This window comes from Phasianus colchicus, chromosome 2, assembly GCF_987193195.1.
Source record: "Phasianus colchicus chromosome 2, bPhaCol1.hap1.1, whole genome shotgun sequence".
Classification (NCBI taxonomy): Eukaryota; Metazoa; Chordata; class Aves; order Galliformes; family Phasianidae; genus Phasianus; species Phasianus colchicus.
Window position 1 is genome coordinate 6,930,501 of NC_143437.1, and position 19,408 is coordinate 6,949,908.

The 19,408-nt window shown below is 39.8% G+C and overlaps 1 protein-coding gene across 24 annotated transcripts in view; it reads left to right on the forward strand.

The window, feature by feature from the left end:
- LOC116232872 (uncharacterized) overlaps window positions 1-19,408 on the forward strand; it is a 324,054-nt gene that overhangs the window by 75,354 nt on the left and 229,292 nt on the right. For all 24 annotated transcript variants that reach the window (XR_016463853.1, XR_016463863.1, XR_016463860.1 and 21 more), the window contains one exon: window positions 1,202-1,335. Coding sequence is in view for 3 of the 24 variants with exons in the window: in XM_090134657.1 (XP_089990783.1) it covers window positions 1,202-1,335 (134 nt within the window). In the remaining 21 variants the exon portion in view is untranslated. The remainder of the gene's footprint in view (window positions 1-1,201; window positions 1,336-19,408) is intronic.

The following is a 19,408-nucleotide window of genomic DNA, read 5'->3' on the forward strand; positions in this document are numbered from 1 at the left end:
GCTGTCTGACTTCTCAGGTTTACAAAGAAAGAAGGCCACATGAAGCCTATAAACAAGCTTGTAACTCAATGTGTAAAAATTCAATGTTTATTTCGAATGTTTGGAGACTTTCCTTTTCCGTAAATCTGTGTTTGCTTGCAAAAACTCCTGGTCCTCAAGTGATCATATTGAATTCTGTAGCTTTTGTCATCACTTCTGTTCGCACACCCTTCCACAAGTCTGAATAATGCAGCATGTTTTTAGCATCAAATGTGTTCCTGCTTTACAGCCTTTTATCTGCTTTTTTCCTTACCACACAGTTGTATTTTTTTTTTCTTCCACCTCTCTTTATTCCTTCCTAGAAGGTCTTTTTTTTATTCTTTTTTTTTTTTTTCCTTAAACCTTCTCCTTGTTGGATGTGGGCTTCTGAGTTTCCCATTCTAAACTGCCACTGAGGTGCATTCTTATTTAAAACAACCCTTCATGGCTAATTCAGTCCAAGGGAGAAAGTGACTGGATGCTGTTGGCGTTGATGAATATGATGACTGCATCAGTTTGGCATCTGACTTTACCATTGTCCCCTTCAGTTGGTGTTCATTGGAGTTTATGATTTTACACAAGTATCAATACGTGATGCTTTTATTCAGGTTTGGCCAAAAGAGATCTTTTGATAGACTAATAAATGTTCTGTTTCAGCCCTGTGTATATTGCAATGCCAGCTTGTAATGTTGTGATGAAAATTTTGTAGTCCGAACAGATTTGGTCCAGATCAGTTATTGTGTAGCATATCTCCAAGGAATATTTATGAGCAGATGACACTTACCAAAAGCAGATCAGAACATGAGAAGGCCTTTTGCTCTTGGAGGTTCTGTTTTTATAGAGTGAGATGTAGATGCATTTAACGCTCATATCCTCTAGTCAGGATGAGTTAAATTTTTTCAGGAGATCTTAGCCTTGGTCACTGCATTTCTCAGCAAACAGCATAATACCTGCATCTTCTCTTTAAACTGGAGTTGACCTTCCAGCTTCAGCTAGAGCAGTGTTGAGAGGCATTGGACAGCTGCTATATTGCAAATCAAAGCTGGCTGCCCTTTTCAATAGGCTTGGCAATGTAGCCTAGTGCTTTCAGAGAGAGAGTTCAAAGGATAGCCTTTAGAGTAGCATAAGAAATGGTCAGCAAGGATCATCTTATCATTAATTGTTGTTTTCTTTTTTTTTCCAGATGCCCTTTCTGATGACTGGAAAAAAGAATTTTGGAAACTACCATATTCCTTGCTTTGTTGCTTCTATCTTCCAAATTCTGCTGCTGCTGAGACAGATCTCTGCTCTAACATGGCCAGTCCTAACTCTGGAAAGGTATGTTTGCCACTTACAGTATGTTCAACATATCTTCAGCTTGGCTTCAGCCCTGTGGTTGCAGTAGAGTAGCAAAGAGTAATTACTGCTGTGCAAGATGAAGAGATGCTGCAGAAAATATTTGTGAGCTTTGCTAGGCATTTGGTTTGTGCAAGTGGGTTGCTGGGTTCTGTGTGGCCATAAGGGTTAGGGAGAGGTTGACGTGTGGCAGTTCAGTGTCATTACACTGTTAGCAGCTGAGCTTGATACCTCTTAGTGAATAGGACCACATCCTGTGCATAATGCATCAAGTCTCAGAATGCCCAGGGTACAAGACTTCAAGGATGTTTAACATGAACTTTATAGTGTGTTTAGCTGTACTATGCCTTTTGTAGATTATTTCCAGAAAGATTTTCGTTCATCAACAAACTAAACTGCTGCAGTTTTATGCCATGTCATTGCTTTCTGCAAGTGAGAAGAACTTTGAGGTGACCACTGCTTTTCACCTGGCTTTGTGGCACAGATAGGGACCAGGAAGGTCCTTGGAGCATGCTGCAGCTACATACTGCTGCGTTTTCTTCTTGCATGAGTTGAAAACTAATCATTGCTTTTATCAGAATTCCAGGGAGGGGGCAAAGTAAATGATTCTGGACTTGATAGGTCTTTACTCTTAACTCTGTGTAAATGTAGCAAACATTAATAGGTCTTAGAATGCTTCACTGTAGGGAATTTTTTTTTCATTGCTTTCAAATGGATACTAAGGAAAGGGCTTGCAGGGCAGTAGAAATGTGGCATCATTTAGATGTATGTGATATGCAAGAGGGGTGTGTGGATGGTAACTTTCCTCTTAAAGTTGAGAATACTTCTCTCTCCACAAGTGTCAAATGAAATGCAAAGCAGCTCCTTTCTGGGCTGTGCTTTTCTGCAAATGCAGTAAAGGTGGTGGTCTGAGCATAGCCTCTCTTAGTCCAAGTAGAGCATGTGGAAGAGTGGATTGAGGAGGCTGAGTCTGTTAGAGATGCTTTCTGGCAGTCATCAAATCATCCGAGATCACCTGCAGCAGCTGTCCAGGATCTCTGCTTACGTCAGTGTCTGTCCATAGAAAAAAGAAATAAAATTAAATCATATCTTTGTGAAACTGAGTAAAGGCAGACTGGGCTGTGCTGCTATCTCAAATGAAAATAGGTTAAAATCAACTTCTAGAAGAAATAAAATAAAAGGCATATGGCCACAGCATTGTGGAAGCTACTTAGTTTCTACTTACTGCACTGAAGGATGGCGTACTTAACAAAAAGAGCCTATCCATGATCATCCAAGGCATATAAAACACAGAAAGGTGATATGAGGTTGAGAGTTTATATAGCCAAAAGCTAGTCACAGGTTGTATAGGATGTTGGTTTATTGCTTTGTCAAGTATTTTGATATGTAGCTATATAAAGTGTCTACATTTTCTACTGCCAAATGTCTTTTGTTTTGTAAATGTGAGGAAAGCTATTGCAAATACCTGTGAGGTCAGAGCATTTATATAGGCAGGTCTGCAGCTTACCTTATTTATAACTCTTATACTTTTATACTGAAATATGAAATAGATTCCTTACAGCCAGAAGGAACAAATAGAAATGAAAAGCTTCTAGTTCATTAGTTTTTTAGCAAAGTTGAGTAATTGCAGTGTAAATAGGTGAAATACCAAATGCGACTTCACTTTTTGTTTATAATTCTAAATAGTATACACAGTTCCAAGAAAGATTTACGTGAAGAACACAGATAAGTAAATAAATGGAGTGAGTATGTGATTAATGGTTTTAAAATAGTAAACGCTTCCAATCTGTAACATTCTTGAAATAGATTGGCCGTGCAGGCCTTGTTTTTCTTCCTGCTTCACAGTGCTGACTGTGTTTTGTTTATTTACTGTACAAATTTATATTCAATGCCTCATTTTCTGTTTAAACCACAGGAGGGTTTTGGTCACTGGAAAGATCATTAAATTGTATTAATATATGTTTAATTAAATCTTTAACAAAAATATGTATATAATATGTAGTATATATTATATTATAAATCACTCTGTGTAATTAAAAGGCATGAACAAGTTGAATGGTGACAAAACAGGAGAATGAAATTGGGTGTGTGAGATCAGACAATGCCAAGAAAAGGGGCTGTAGAGACCAATGTGGGCATACTTTTTCAAACTATTGCAGACCACAATTAACAATGCAGCACATCAGGAATGTTTTTCCGTTGCTTAATATTGTTAGCTTACTGCTGTTCTAGTTTGATGCTGCTCATCTTGTGCAGTGTCCAGAATGGTGGAAAAAAACATATCTGAGCTGTTGGTGCTCCTGCAGATGATAATGCTGGCAGCAATGCAGTGAATGTAAGGGGTTGGTAGTGAGGCAGTTTCAGTGGCTGGGAGTAGAAGTTTCTTTCTGAGAAATAAGGAGCCCATAGAAGAGAAGCAGTTGTTTTTGTTCCTGTCTTTAGTGACTGCATCAGGGAAGTCTTCACTCTCTGAAGTGGTGATTTTGGCATTGTAATGAAAATCCTGGTTCTGCAGGGGACAAAAGCCACCTCTGTGTCTTAACCAAGTGCTTCAGTGCTTCCATGAGCGTCATCCCCAAACAGGAGTTGTAGAACAACTTGTCTGCTTTGAATGAGCTACAGGAGCTTATCTTATGGCTGTTTCAAGCAAGGCAATAGAAACTGTATTGACCAAATCTGAAGTGGTTAAATGCAGGTAGATGGAGTAGTGGAAGAGTACTTTAAATATGCAGTGAGTGAAAAAATAAATTCAGTTTGAAGGAGAAGATACTACAAAGTTCAGTATCACCAACATAGTGGTCACTATTTCAAGTTAGATGGGATGTGTTCAGAACTACATCTGCATAAAACTTTTGATGGAAACTGTTTGGAGATCTGAAATATGTAAATGCAAGCTTGATAACAGGCTGGCTCACAAATAAGTTGATATCCCTGTGTTTTCACTGCAAAATGAAGAGTTCCAAGATTTTTGGTACCAATTAGATGTCCCTAATGAAACTCTTTCAACTATGTAATATTACATTGTTTTCAACGTGTTCAATCAAAGACGTAGCTCAGGAATGAGCATTTCAATTTGGCAGGAATCTTATTTTAATGAATCCAGAACAGTGTCAGTGATCTTGATTCATTCAGGTTAATAAGATTAGGATGTTCTTCAAACTAATGCATGCTTGTAGTGAGTATTTTCTGTATGCATGTCTGATTAGGATCATCCCACACTATGTGTAGATCAGTGTAGACTATTAGTCACTCATTTCCACTCTATCATTCATGGATATTTAGCATTATTTAAAAAAAAAAAAACACCTGTGGGTCATGGTCATTGCTGGCACTGCAGTGGGACCTCTGTCTTGTCCCTGTCTCTGCCAAGTGAGAAGTTTGTGTCTGGGAAATTCACTATACCATATGCCTTAGTTTTTCTCACTTGTAAAGGAAGAGATGATACTGTAATGTTTTGATAGCAAAGAGGAGAGAAGCTTAGCATATAAACTGTTTTTTATAATTATAATCTGCATTAATACCAGTTCAAATGCTGCATCTGAATGGCTTAACAACCTCTAATATATAAACCTGTGTAATATTATTTATGGTATTTATACAGTGAAATTAAGTGGTTTTGATTCTATGACTCGGTTGCAATAAGTCTGGTGGGGGAGTCTTGGATTCATCTCCCTACAGAAAGGTGCAGGCCATAAAGCCCAGATTAAGGGGCTCGAAATGTCTTTTAGAGCTGTACTGTATTTGGCAATATGTGCTCCTTTGGGGTTGACAGCACTTTTTTGGCAGTTAAGTTTTCACTCCCCAAGTTTTGCTCTGAGATTCAGGTTCAAATAAATCTGAAATGTGGAACAGAATTCAGTCCAAGAGTGTGAGTTTCCCATGGATTCTGTCTGAAACAATAAATCCTTCCTCAGAGAGAGATGAGCAAACCTTCACCTTGGTTCATCCAGAAGAATTGCAGTTGATTTTATGAACCTGAGTTTAATTTGAGGTTTGTCAGAAAGCCCTTTCCCTTTCCCATTTCTTCAACTCCCGTTTCAACTCCAGGGTATAAAATGAACTGTGTCACAGTTGACATGAGTTTTTCCACTCCCATTTGCAGCAAAGGCAGAATTTCCCACACTGAAATTCTGCCTGTTTTTCTACATCAACCTTGTAGACCGAAGCTAGTAGGTATTTTGGGTGAGATACCTATTGATTTCAAAGCTGAATATCAAAACTTCAATACTTGAGGGGAGTTTATGAGCAGGAGGGAAAACGATTTTCTGCGTGGTCTGGTAATAAGACAAGGGGGAATGGCTTTAAACTGAAAAAGAGGAGGTCTGGGTTAGATGTTAGGAAGAAATTCTTCACACAGAGGGTGGTGAAGCCCTGGCACTGCTGCCCAGAGCTGTGGTGCCCTATCCATGGAGGTGCCCAAGGCCAGATTGGATGGGCATGGGGCAGCCAGCCCATGACACAGAGGTGGAACTGTGGGCTTTAAGGTCCCTTCCAACCAAAGCCTTTCTCTGATTCTGCAAACTTCATGTTTTTATACTGTCCTTCCTAACTTTATTACAGTTGAAAGCGTATTAGCTATCAAACACAGTAATGAGCTGTTAGATGACAAAGTCAAATAGAGGAATCGTAGCTTTTTGTATGCATATAAATTCCTGCATCTGATTTCTGCATATTTATCAAAGACTTTTTGACTGCCTTGAGAAATTCACATGCCCTCTTTCCTGGCACTCTTTGTACTGTCTGTACACAGAGCACATAGCATAGCTCCTGATTTGAAAGTATTGTTCTGCTCCCTAACCTGCACCATCATGTACCACGTACAGTGGAGAAAAATGTCTGTCCAATCGATCCTTATTTAATAAACAGTGTTATCAATGCCTTTGAGACAGCTGTACGGTGTATGACGTGGGAACATGGGGACACTTGCTGGCTTGCATTAGTTGGCATGGTAACGTTGTTTTCTGGCCTGGCACACCAGATCGAAAATTGAATTTACAAAATCAAACTGTAGTTATCTGCATTCCTTGATGTCCTCCCAGGTGAGCTACTGGGCTTCATGCTAATAACTTCTAAAGCAAGCAAACTTTAGCTAATTATGTGCTAGCTTATTCTCCCTTGCTAAATTTTGGCAGGTTGCTTCTGTAAATTATGAAAAATAAATGTGAAATATGCAGATGTCTTTTGTTTGAAGCAGATGTTTGGTCCGCCTTGCCAGAATCTAATCAGCTGTTTCCCCTGAGTTGTGGGTTTTTTTTTTTCCCCCACCCCCAACATTGTCCAAGGGCTTTTTGAAAACACAAAGGGTTGGGGGCACATAGAAGAATGGGGCATTGGTTTTATTTTGCAGTTACCAAACTTCAGTGTAACTTGAGGTAGATTTTAGGCTATTGACTTGTCTGGCTAAAGCCACAGCAGATGCTGGCAGAGGGCCCAGAAGGCACAACTTTGTCTGGGGACAGGCAGAATGCAAATGCAGCCTTGCCTGCAGCAGAGGAGGTGGCAGTGAGTTGGGATGCAGCCAGCGATGGCTGGCTTTGATGTCCTGGTGGTACTGTGTGTCCAAGTCCCCCAACCTGTGTGCTTTTTCACCTGGGAATCTTGCAGTTGGGGAGCTGTGACTCTCCAGGAGCACTGTGCAGCTGTGGCAGAGGTAGGACAGGTGGTGGGAGGTTTGTTTTTGCCTCTTGCCCTTGCCTCTCCTTGTCTTGGAGATTCCCACCTCTATGGGCCATGGCCCACAGCATAATGTGAATGGAGGCTGTTAGCTGTTGAAGCACTCAGTGCTGTCAGGCTGGGCTAGTGGAGCCTAGCAGGCTGCTGCTGCACTGTGCTGCCATCTCATCTGGCCATGCAGGAGGGTCTGGATCTGCCTGGGAGGGCACTGACTACTTGCTGTATCTGTTAGGACTTCTGAAAGGGAAGTCTGATCCACGTCATACCTTGTGCTTTGCTCCTGGACTGTTGTTTAGCACGACTTCTAGCCTGTAGCTGTGTTGATGTAGCAGCTGCATCTCCTTTGCTATGGCACTTCATCCTCCCAAGAAACATTTCTGTCACAACAGCAGTGGTTAATATGGTTAGAAATCAATGTAATGTGCAGAAAAGTGTCCAGATGAACATTCCCAGAACCTCAAGGACTATCCTCCCTCTCATTACAGCTCCAGCAGGCTCATCAGAAGTTCAGTAATAAGAATAGCAATTATTTTTTTAACGTGATGTTCAGCATCTGCATTACACTTTCCATTTAATACTTTCACAGCACTTGATTGTGTGTAGATTTAAAGTTCCAGTGCTCCTGTAGGGTAAGTATCATTACACCTGCTTTGCGGAGAGGGAAACAGGCACAAGAATAGGCTGAGTGACTTTTTTCCCCCCTTAAAAGGGAAAAAGATGAGTTTTGTGGCTGAAAGACTGTAGTGAGGTTTAGCATCTAGGTTTTGATGGTCTGTATAACACTGGAAGCATTTTTCCAACTACTATCAACACTCTTCTCACACATTAGTGGAAAGTTTTGTGCTAGATGTTGTTGGTGTTTGACTGTATATATCAGAGCACTTTGGTTTGGAGTTAAGTGGCTGATGGATTCTTAAAGGGCCCCAAAGCTAGGTGCTTAAAGCTGAAGAGAGAACACCTGCCTGAACTGATAACAACTGAGCATCTTAAGGAACTGAGAGCTTCAGAGATGTAGGCGACTTCTGAATGATGTGTGCTTCTGTTCTACAGCGCTACTTATTTTTATCAAGGCTGAAGCACAAATCAAGAGCCTGTTGTGGTAGGTGCTTTGGAAGCAATTAAAATAAATAGTCTCTGCCCTAGGGACGCAGGTTTTTAGACTGTGGTAAGATGCTCTTGTAAATAGATTGCTGGAGGGAAGGATAATTCAGCAGCCTAATGCTGCTGGGGAGTTATTTTTTGAGGTTCTCTACATTTAGGGTTAAAAAAAATAGTCTTTTTTTGGTCTTTACCAAAGCGTTTGTTTATTCTGACTGCAACATCAAGGAGTATTTTTTTTAAATAAAAACTTGCAAGTCAGTATGAATATATAGCCCTTTGATTATTCAAAAAAAAAAAAAAAATTGTACAAATCAAAATAAATTTGCCTGAGCAATTTAAAATAATTAACCTTTGACAAACCTCCCTCTCTGGTAATGGAATAGTAACTATATGAATAAAAGATAAGTCATGACATCCAATGAATTACAATATTCATCCCACAAATTACAAGATAAGACAGCGATATATTTCACACTTATTTATAAATATAAAACATCCTGAAGAATAGCCTCCACTGTATACTTCAGGTTCACTTGCAGCTAAACTGCTGTGTTTAGATTTTATTCTGCTTCTTTGAGCTGTTCTTTCCTTTTTGTATAGAAAACTACCCAGGTGGTGCTAAGTTCCCACAGTGTCCACAAAGGCTGTGACCCAAGCTTTCCTTCCCTGCTCAGAGTCTTTGCCATAACGGGAAACCCACGCTACAAAGGGATTCTCCAGAACTGTAACAATAAGTGCAAATTATGATCCTGGGAGTCGCCTGCTATATAACCAAGTACAATGCCAATAAACCAGGGATGTAAACCACATGAGCATATGGACAAAATATGGTCTGAATGGCATGATTATGTTTCTCAGGCCATAATGAATTCATCCCAAGGTGCAACTGTACATCTGTTGTTCTAGTGCTCATGATAGCAAACACTACAGTTAAGGTTGCAGTTTAACTCAAATTATAGCCACCTGTTTCCGTTCACTAACAACTTTCTTAAAAATGATTCCTTCTGGACTGATTCACATCAGTTCTAAAATGGTCGTTCACTTATATATTTATTTGGGGGAAAATCTGTTTGATTTATAGAGTAGGCAGGCTGAAAGATTTTATTTTCCCCCACTTTGTGAATCAGTTCTCACCAATGTATTTCCTTCCAAATAAATCAAACCCTCTGGCTTTTAAGGGACTGATCAAACTCGCATTGACTCTTTTGGTGAATAGTGGATTCAGCTTTTTGTGGCTCGTTTTCCAGTCGCCAGGCTGGTGTAATGCTGTGCATAAAGAGATCAGAATACTCCACGTGAAGCTTTAGCTGCCTAGAAGTTAAGAGTTTTGTTAAATCCAGCTTTCTAATTTCTTGTTGTGTAGTTGACAAACATTGCTTATAGGAGGCAATTCATTCTATTTTTTAGCTTTCAAGATAAAGCTAGCTCAAACCACTGCAATAGAGAGGTAAGGTAAGGTGCTTGAGTCTTTACAATTGGTGCCAAGGATGATAAATTTCCTTTCTAGCATTTGCTGCTCACCTGGGAGGAATGTGATACCAAAGAGACTGCTGGCTCTTACCAAAGTATTTAAAAATTGCCACAGAGGAAAATCTGTTTTTAGGTCTATAAACATCATGTTTTCTTTCAGCATTCATCTATTTTAATGTAAAAGTCAACTTTGCAAATATGAATTCCAAGTTAAGGTACACAAAAATTATAAGGTTTCCTATTGACACTAGCTTGTCTGTACGTTTAAAGAATGTTTAATTACTCCTGCCTTGATTGGAAAAGGGTTTCTTGTAGGACCTTGTTAATGAGTTGTTGGCTCTCTTGTGATTAGGTTGGGATGTTAGCTTTATACAGAGTAGGACAATTACTCTGTTGTGAGGCAGTTTCCCTGAATAAAAGGAAATTCCTTAAATGACAGTGGGTGCCAGTGACATATAAAACACTTTGAAATGTGAGTGAATCTGAAAATGATAGGGCTACCTCTAAGCAATATTTCTTGAAGCTACTTCATTTCTTAGTATGCATCCGTGGTATATCTGTTGTTGAATATCCTCTGTAATGCCTTCACCTGAGGAGAGTGAACATGGTAACCATGATTTCAAGTTGTGGTATTTGTTTGTTTTTAAATCCCTTATATTGCTGCTAGGAAGTAGGTCTTGCACATCCCTTTTGCTCATTTTGCTGTACCATCAGCATATTTTCTACTCTTCTAAGTTCCTACTCTCTTGGGTGGGACAGAGGAAGATGCTGGCAAGATGTGCAGATGGATGGCAAGCTGCCACTCAGCCTGGAGCTTGAAGTCCACATTTACCTAGACCCAGAGGGCTAATCATGGCATGATTTGGAGCCTAAAAGAGGGAAGGCAGCTCTCAGTGATTCATTTCTAATAACTTTTTCTTTCTTTTGTCAAAAAGTGCTTTAGTCGAAGCCTGTTTTAATGCAGTTGTAAAGATGCATTGATGTAATTATATAGTAATTGCAGAGTATCAAGACAAAATCATCAAAACTGCTTTTTGTGTTGTTGCTGCTCTGTTAGATGTCTCTTTACATTTGGGAGGGAGAGTTGAATTTCTTACAGTTTCAGTATTGCTAAAAATAAAGAAAGATTGTACTCTTCTGCTGCTTACTGTCCCTGCCAAAGAATAATGTTGAAAAAAATGGAACCACAGCTGAGAGAAGTGCCTTCTTGCCCGAGCTCTAACTGGGTAGCATTATAGCCCACTTTATCAAGCTCTCAATCATGGAATGGCCTTTTTTTCTTGGACTTCCCAGCAGAGTGAATGGCTTACTTCACTGAATAAGGATACTTTTATGCTTCCTATTTGGCCATTTGCAAGGAAAATGTTATTTACCTTGATAAATTCATGGGGGGAAACACGAAATCAGCCATTCTCTCTTTTCATCTTGATTTCAATCTTGTGTAGACAGTTTTATTTTCCATTAATGATATAGGAAGAAAGAAGGGGTTATATCGCTTCAATCTGTTCCTCCTAATTGGCTTTTCTTCATAGGCACAGAGTCCAGATAGTCTGCTGGTAGCAATAATGCATTTGATTTCCAAGATTTGGTGTATAGCTAAATATTAATAATGATGTAACTTCCTAGTGCTTTTTTCCATTCTTGCTTATTTTTGTGCATATTTTTCTTAATGTTTTCAAGGCAAAACTTAGCAGTGGCTCACTCAGGGGATTGGTAATTGGATATAGAGCCTTTCACCTCTAGGTCAGTGGTTCAGATTTGTTACAGGTCAGTACTGCCTGGGAGTTGTTACCGTGTGACAGCTGCTCAGTGGCCTTTGTGAAATGAGTTGGTGGTCCCAGCTCATTTCCTTGAGAGCAGGTGTCTTCAGCACAGATCAAACTTGAGGGCGGCAGTGCAAAACTCATTGTTGGTGGAGAAGAGCAATTGCACTTGGGTATTATGCAGAGAGCTTCGTTTCACCATTTGTATAAACTGGAAAGAAAAGAAAAAAAATGCACCAGAGTAAATATACATGTCTAGATCCTCAGCTGGCATAGATTTGGCATAGATCCATTAAGTGTGGGTGCGGTGATTATCACCAGCTGAGGATCCCCAGACAGATGTAAATCTCCAAGCAGAAAATGTTTCCAACATTAAAATAGGGTTGAGTGTGGAAAACATGTATCAGTAATCCAAAGGTTACTGATGTTACAATAATATTTTAATTAGCTAAAGACAATTACAGATTCAAATAACTTAAAATTAAAATCACATTTAAAACAGATTCTTGCTGAAATTTGGAATAACATTAATTCTTCCATCTAGCGATGCCCCAAGATAACCATACAATTATAGTTAATGCATTTTACTGTTTGTTGTCCCAAAGGAGAAGAAATTGGATTTCAAAGATACATTAGTGTCCAACTTTTAATGACTCTGTGCTTTTAACAGCTTTGCCTGTGCTTCTGTCTCAACTTCCAGGGCAACAAAGCCAAGCAAGCAATTCTGAACCTTTGAGGTATAGAGATGGTGGAAGTGAAGGCTTCTACCCAGGGAGCTCCCCAGCACTAGGGGAGTGTAAATGTCTCCGAGCAGTTACTTTAAAAGTTTTTACAGTTGGATAGCAGTTCAGTTAGCTCTGATATGATGAAAGTCTTGCTTAAGAGGGAGTCTGTCTTGTCTGGCAGTATCCAACAGGAAGATAAGAGAAACATTTGCTCTAGAAAAAAAACAATTTCTGTTATGCAGAGATTTCACTGCTGTGTTTCAAGTCTGAGTTATTCTAGCAACAGTATCAACTGGGACAAGAAAAAAAAAAGACAGGAGGTGTCTAATTTTGTCTCAAATAAGGGCTTGAAGTAAAATATTTATACGTCCTCAGAAAAGTCTGTACTTTAAAGAGCAAGTGCTGTGTTTAGAGAGGATGCATCATGGAAAGAAGCTGAAATTCCTTGAAATGCAGACTTCAGCCTTAATTACAGAGCAGTGACTAGCACTTCCATTGCTTTAGGCTTAAAAATGATGGAGATGGACGAGTAGCCTCTTCTCAGTAATTGTGTCGCCTCTTCTCAGTAATTGCTTTCCTTCTAATGTATACCTTATGCTCTTTCTTTAACCCACTGTTTATACGTCTTGCATAATTTAAGGAGCAGATTAGCTGATGGGCTCTAAATATTCTGTACCTCAAAGAGGCCAAAAAAGGCAAACGAACAAAACAGAGAGGACTAGAAGATTTTTCCAGGTAAATTTTGAATAGAATAAATAATTGGAAAGCATCTCAATCCTAGCCTGACTGCCATACTCCTTCAGAAGCTTGCACTTTGTATCATTCATTATGTAGTAATTCTGATTTAATTTCCTCTTTTAAGTGTGGCATACGCCCAGTGTGTAGCAATAATGCAATGGGATTGCTAGTGATGTGATGATACAAATGTCAGACTTTTGTTTCCAAAGGATCAATTTATGTATTTACAAACAATGAAGGAGGTGGGATTCATCTACAGATGATTCTAATTATCAAGAAAGGCAAACATGGCTTGTGCAAATACTTGTACTACATCTAGATTTAATAAACTAGGGCTCTGGAAGAAGGACAGATAAGACTTCCAGCTGCCTCCTTTCTTTCCAGCTCAAACTTGGAGGTAGAAAGGCATAGCTAAGTGTACCTTATTCATTCACCCAGAAAAAGACACCATTTGAATGCACTCTCTGAATAGAAGGCACGATGATAATAGCAACGTCACACAACAGAATGGCGACTGCCAAATCGCTTTAGCCTTTCTGTGTGATCATCAGGACCAGCAATCTGTTAACCAGCCCGTTCCCTAGTTTTTGTTTCAACAGCATGCTTTAATTTGAGATTACTGTTGCATCTAAAAAGACGCAGCTCTTGAGAGAGAATTCGAAGGAGAAAAAAAAAATCAACAAAAGAAATCTCACGATTCGGAGAGGAGCCAAACATTGGAAGGTGAAGGAAAGATTATGAAGAAATTGCCTGTTAGAGAACTTCATTAAAGTCATTTATTAGCTTTGTAATGCCTAATAGTCTGCTGGCTCCAGAATTTTTTCATATAGGGGAGTGGATAAGGGAGCATTTCACTTTCATTTGCATTCTTGATCCCTGCTGCTCTGTTTATAGCGTTGATGCTATTCATACAGTCTTTGCAATATTAATTTTTAATTTATGATGCTCATTAGGAGACACTTAAAACAGAACAATTATCATTTATCTTGATATATTATTTACTAAGACTTGCTGTCATGGTTAGGGACTTGTGATTAGTGGGAGGGGAATAAAAAGCAGTTCTGAAAGGTGCTTGGCTGAAGGGTTATGGCTTGGGAAGCAGTTGTCGTCACTGAAGGCCTGAAGTTCTGATGTCTAAGCAAAAGACTTGCATCACCTAATCAAAACTCAGGAGGAACCTTTGGAGATGAGCCTGGGACAGTGCTTAATGAACCTGCAGAATAATATTAATGAAACTCACTCGTAAACCACCAGCTCATCAATTATTCATCTTGCAATTGTCCTGGTACTTTACTGTCTTCCCTTTTTGTCTCAGTGTGATTTTTTTAGTTTTTTTTTTTAATTCCCTGTACCCTCATTTTCCTTTTGTGGATTTGCTGACATGTACCCATGGTAGCACTTTCTCTCTGGGAAACTGTATTTCTCAAGGCAGACACAGCTATATACAGGAACAGGATGGGTAAATGGTGCTTTTTGAGGCATTTGGATGAATGTGCCATGTTTATGGAAACTTAATAAACCAAATCACTGCTATGACTGCCCTGGATAACTCAATTTGTTAAAAGCCATCATATTGAAAATTCAGAATAATCTATGCATTTTTTTTGTTAATTTGCAGTGTTTACTAAGTTGTTCCAAACTGTCTGCGTAGAAACCTATGTGGCAAAGCAACTTCTAATAGCATGACCCAGTAGGAATACGTAAGAGCATTCTCCCTAAAAATTTATTTCTCACACAAGACTTCTCAGAACCCTTGTATTAGGCTCTGAGTTTCTGGAGTTGTTTATCTTCTGTGCTTATGCAAGAGAGAAGGCGCACTGGTTGTTTTGGAGCTTGGTAATGTCTGCATCTGAAACAAATCGTTTTATTTTTAGCTCTGCTCATTTTAGTTAGTTATTTTTAGACTTCCTGAAAGGGGTTTCTGTTTGTTTTCTGTTTGACATCAAAGCAAGAGCAAGCAATTATTAATTTCGTAACCTATTCCCTGGGCACTTGGCTTTCAATTTTTTGAACCATTGCACAGCAGCAGTGGAGCTGTGTGCACAAGACTTTCACATCTGACGGCATCGAACACCTTTGAGTCTTGTGCACCATTCCCTGCTTCTATTCTGGTGAAAATCTTGATGCTGCGGCAAATCTTAACAGCAACCACTGTTGGATAAAGTGAATCTTTCTAGAGGGAAGCATAGGAAAGGAATTATACGTTCTGTGCTTCAGTAATTCTGGCATTTTTCTCTTTCCCATTTTGGATTTTGCAAACTTGTGTGTAGAATGTTTTTATCCTGAAAGGGGGGAAACAGAACAACAACAACAAAAGTGCCCTGCCTGGTGTTTTGGGAAAGCTGATAAAATAGTCTGAGATGCTTTATTCAAAGCAGGGTAATGATGACGATGCATAATGCTATGGCTAGTATTTATGCTATGCAGCACTCTTCATCTCCAGGGCAGTTAAAAAGCCTTTGTAGATTGGTCTTCAGAGCACCCCCTGTGAGAGAGGTATGTAGGCATGATTAGACCCTTTGTTTTGTTGTAACAGAAATTCATTAGGCCCTGGAATGCAAATGCAAAAGGCATAGGAGGAAGTATTCAGCTCAAAGATCAATTTTGTACATTCTTTTGCACCCTGTTGTAGATTTAGATCTTCTTTACTTAAGAAAACACTTTATAACGATTCCCTCCCTCTCCCCAGTAAGAGCAGCTCTGGCTGCTGAAGTAAATAATAGCTGGTGCTTACAGCTGGTCTTGTGCTAAACCCAAACAAATGTTATCAGACAATTTTCTTTATTCATAGACAAAATATTCTTAAAGAGTTCCCTATTTGTTATATTCCGTGAACTCGTTTATGCAGCATTTTGAAAACTGTTAAGAAGATTCAGCGATGTAAATCTTACTCTCTGATGTGACGTGAGCGCTCAGAACTGTAGCCTGACCCACGTCTGAGTGAGCTGCTGCATTTACACTGCAAGCTGCAACCCCACAGAGGAGCTAGCTTGCCTCCTGGAAACCCTGTAGCTGTGTCAGTGTGGTGTGCTCCTGGGCTCACTGTGATAGAGCAGGGGGGATGTGTAGTCACTCAGCATTACGCTGAGACAAGTGGTACATTTAGGATTCCTTGCTGCTCTGTGCAGCACTCTGTAAACCCAGACTTGTACAGCACTTCCGAAAATAAGGGATGGATTCAAATCACTGAGATGCTCCAGCTATTTCTACCCATTCTAGCTGGTTATACAAGATTTCATTCATCACGTCTAAATAACTTTTTTGGAGATTAGTTTTACATCTTTCAAACCAAATTCTACCTTTGCGACTCTGGTAATTTAATGTTGAAGTTGTAATTTACTATAAACCTTCTTAGCAGGCAGGTAATCAACTTAACGGTGTTTATTGCACAAGCAGCTGTTCAGCAATCTAATATTATTTTTTACCTGTTATTTGCAGCTGCAGAACAGGGTAAATTCACATTAGTTCCAGTCTCTGCCTGACAAACAATCTCATCTTTGCCACGTTCTAGCCTGTTCTAATTTTTGATAACTTTCAAGAGCTGGGTTGTGTAAACTACGAGGCACATAAATTGAATGAAATAATTTTGAATGAAACACCTGCCTGTTTCTCTGGTCTTTCATGTGCCAAAGTCTAACACGCCATTTGTATGGTGCGTTAGAGTTGTTTGGTTCTTTTCTTTTTATTTTTCTTTTAAAAGGTTCGCTTAGTCAAGTTAGTGGTTAACAGAATTGCTCGTGTTGCTAACACGATAAGAAGAATCACCCCAGGTCTTCACAGCACTTCAGACAAGGCACAGCAACAAGCACAGATGAATTGGTGCATTCCTTCTTGAGATGGTGTGTGCTGTATGCCACTGCAGCAGCAATATCAGGGCTTCTAAATTGCCTGACTATTTCCCTAAAGCTTTCCTCATGATAACATCCAGCTCTCAGCTTTCACTGAAGCCTGCAAGGGGAGAAATTTGGTAGCGTGTGTTGCAGAGTAGCGTGGCACAGCTCTTTTAATGCTGCCCTTTTATAATCTTCGTAAGGTCATGTAACTTTTCTGATTTTTGCCTAGGGATAACTTTTCCCTTATTTTAACATATTTCCTTTTGTCTGGTTTGGCCAGTAATTGACTTTGTCCTTTTTTCATTTATTTTCCTGCCTCCTGGTTGTAGCATCTTCTCCCTAGAGTCTCAGGTTAGAAGTTTTCCCTTTTGTGAAACCATGACAGGTGCCTAATTGAATGATGAATGTCCCTTTATTACTCTGTAATTGAACTGCCAGCTTTTTGATTGGTTTGTAGAGATGCTCCACTCCTCATCAGGCACTGCGGGGGGCTCCGTGGCTGGCAGGCTGGGCCTACCCTCCATCTGTCTAATCGCATCTCTCCTCTACTTGGGCTTCGGGTGGGGAGGGGGCTCTGGGGGAGGAAAGTCATAATAAATTATGCTAATTCAGCGTCGCTCTGACAATAAGAATATCGCATTGTTACGTGCGTGGCGGCAGCAAATGCGAGAAGACGTTTTGTCGTCGTGGCTGCCTGGCCTGACAGGCCCTCGATGAAGATTAATGGCCCTCACCTGAGTGACAGAGCGGGGGATTGTGGGGCATGGAGGGTCATTCATCATACTCTGACAGGTGTCATTCACTGCGACAGCCACACCACCAGCGCCTGGCTAGCGGTTCCATTTTTCTGCCAGTTAAGCAAGGAGTTTAATAACATCCCCAGAATTAAAACTCATTCTTTGTAGCAGGTCTGACAGCTGAAAATAAGAAAATCAATTCTTCACATGTTATAGCCCAGTTAACTGACTAGGGCTTTGACTTTAATTTAGTCTTTGGGCTGAATTTCAAGTAGGGTGCTTTTGTAAGACATCATCTATTAAAACTTACCAATAGCGCTAACTTCACTGTTATTATTGTGGCTAGATTAAAATGCAGCCCTTAATAGTGGATGTCATCTTCATTTGGTGCAAGCTCAAGTGTGTGTGGCTGTAGTTTGGGATATTCCACTTCATCCTCATTAGTGATGTTTATAGCTTCTCTCTTCATTAATATTGATCCCTTAAACTACAGAGAAAAACAAGACAGACACTAATTTGAACCATTTTGTGTCATTAAACTGTTTGGATTTCTCGGTTGCAGTCATTCTGGTGTGCTGAATAAAGTATTTCAAGAAATAAAAGAAAAAGGAGGAGATGGCAAACTTCTGCCTGCCTCTTGCTGCTAATGGTAGGGAGAACCACACTGATCTTAAGGCCCTGGGCTGCTGAGGGCTGCGTACACCTGACTGGTGCTGGTTGATCCAGGGAAAGGCTGGGAAATAGAGATGTTTTCTCAGCCTTGATATGTATTTAGTATTTCTGCTGGCAACGCCAGGGCACAAATGTTTGTTGCCTGCTTCATTTAACTTATTAACTATTGTAGCTTAGGGGCAGGTATGACCAGCTTGAAGTTCCTCCATGGAAACGTGAAAGAAGAGCAAAATTGACATCTATTTGTCTGGGTTAAGATAACTGAATCAGTGGTGTGATGCTGCTATGGAAAAATGCAACTAGAATCTGAAGAAGCAGGAGGCCAAGTATCTCCCATGGACCTTGGATGTATTATTACTATTGTATAAGGCTAGAAAGAGGCTGTATCTGCAGTAATGCATGTATAGCAAGTCAGCCTATTCAAGAAAGATTAATTTGATCTGGAATAAGCAACAAGAGGAACTGCTAACCTGATCAAGAAAATACAGAGCTGTCTTACAAGCAGAGAACAAAGGACCTCAGCTTGTTTGGGCTAGTAAAATGAGGGCTGAGGAGGACTGTGATTGCCTTCTACAAACACTTCAGGGGAGACAAGTGCAGGAGATTGAGAACAGAGTCTTGATGTGATAGCCTAGGGCATTGCTTCCAGTACTGTGTTTTTATAAAGCAACCATAATTTGTCACTATGTAGATAATAAATCAAGACCTGTGAGAGAAATTGCAAAATAAAGAGCAAATTATCATATTTCTTACTGAAGCCATTCTGGATGAGGGGAAGAAAAGGTTTCATTCAGATATGGTGGGGGAGGATGGACATCACACTTTGGAGAGACAGATTTCCCAATGCAAGCGGAGAGGGAACATAGGACAACCAGGCTCCTCCACAGACATCTCATTTAAGTGCCTGGAATGATATGGGAGAAGTTTATCCTCCCCAATTAGACATTGTTAAGGAGTTGAGCCCTATTTTCTTTTGTAGAGAACACATTGCAGTATATTTTGAAATCTTGTAAATTCTTCCCTAAATATGAAATTTTGTCCTGTGGATACGATAGTGCTTTGGAGGGAAAATTTGCCTCTCAGTGCTTGTTGTTAGTGATTTGTGTAATGTTAGCATTAGCAATGATCTGCATTTTAACAAAGTGTAGAGGCAAACTGGGTACCTGTGTGGAAAAGCAATTTAACTGCACAAAATCATAGAGATGAACATTTTGCAAGTCTTTATTTGGTTGTAGATAGCGGTGTATATGTAGTGTTTCTTTCCAAAGAAGAGGAAAGATGAAAAGTGAGCACCATCTTGTTTTTGTGGGTTTTTTTCCCTTTCTTTTTGACTGTCAGATTGT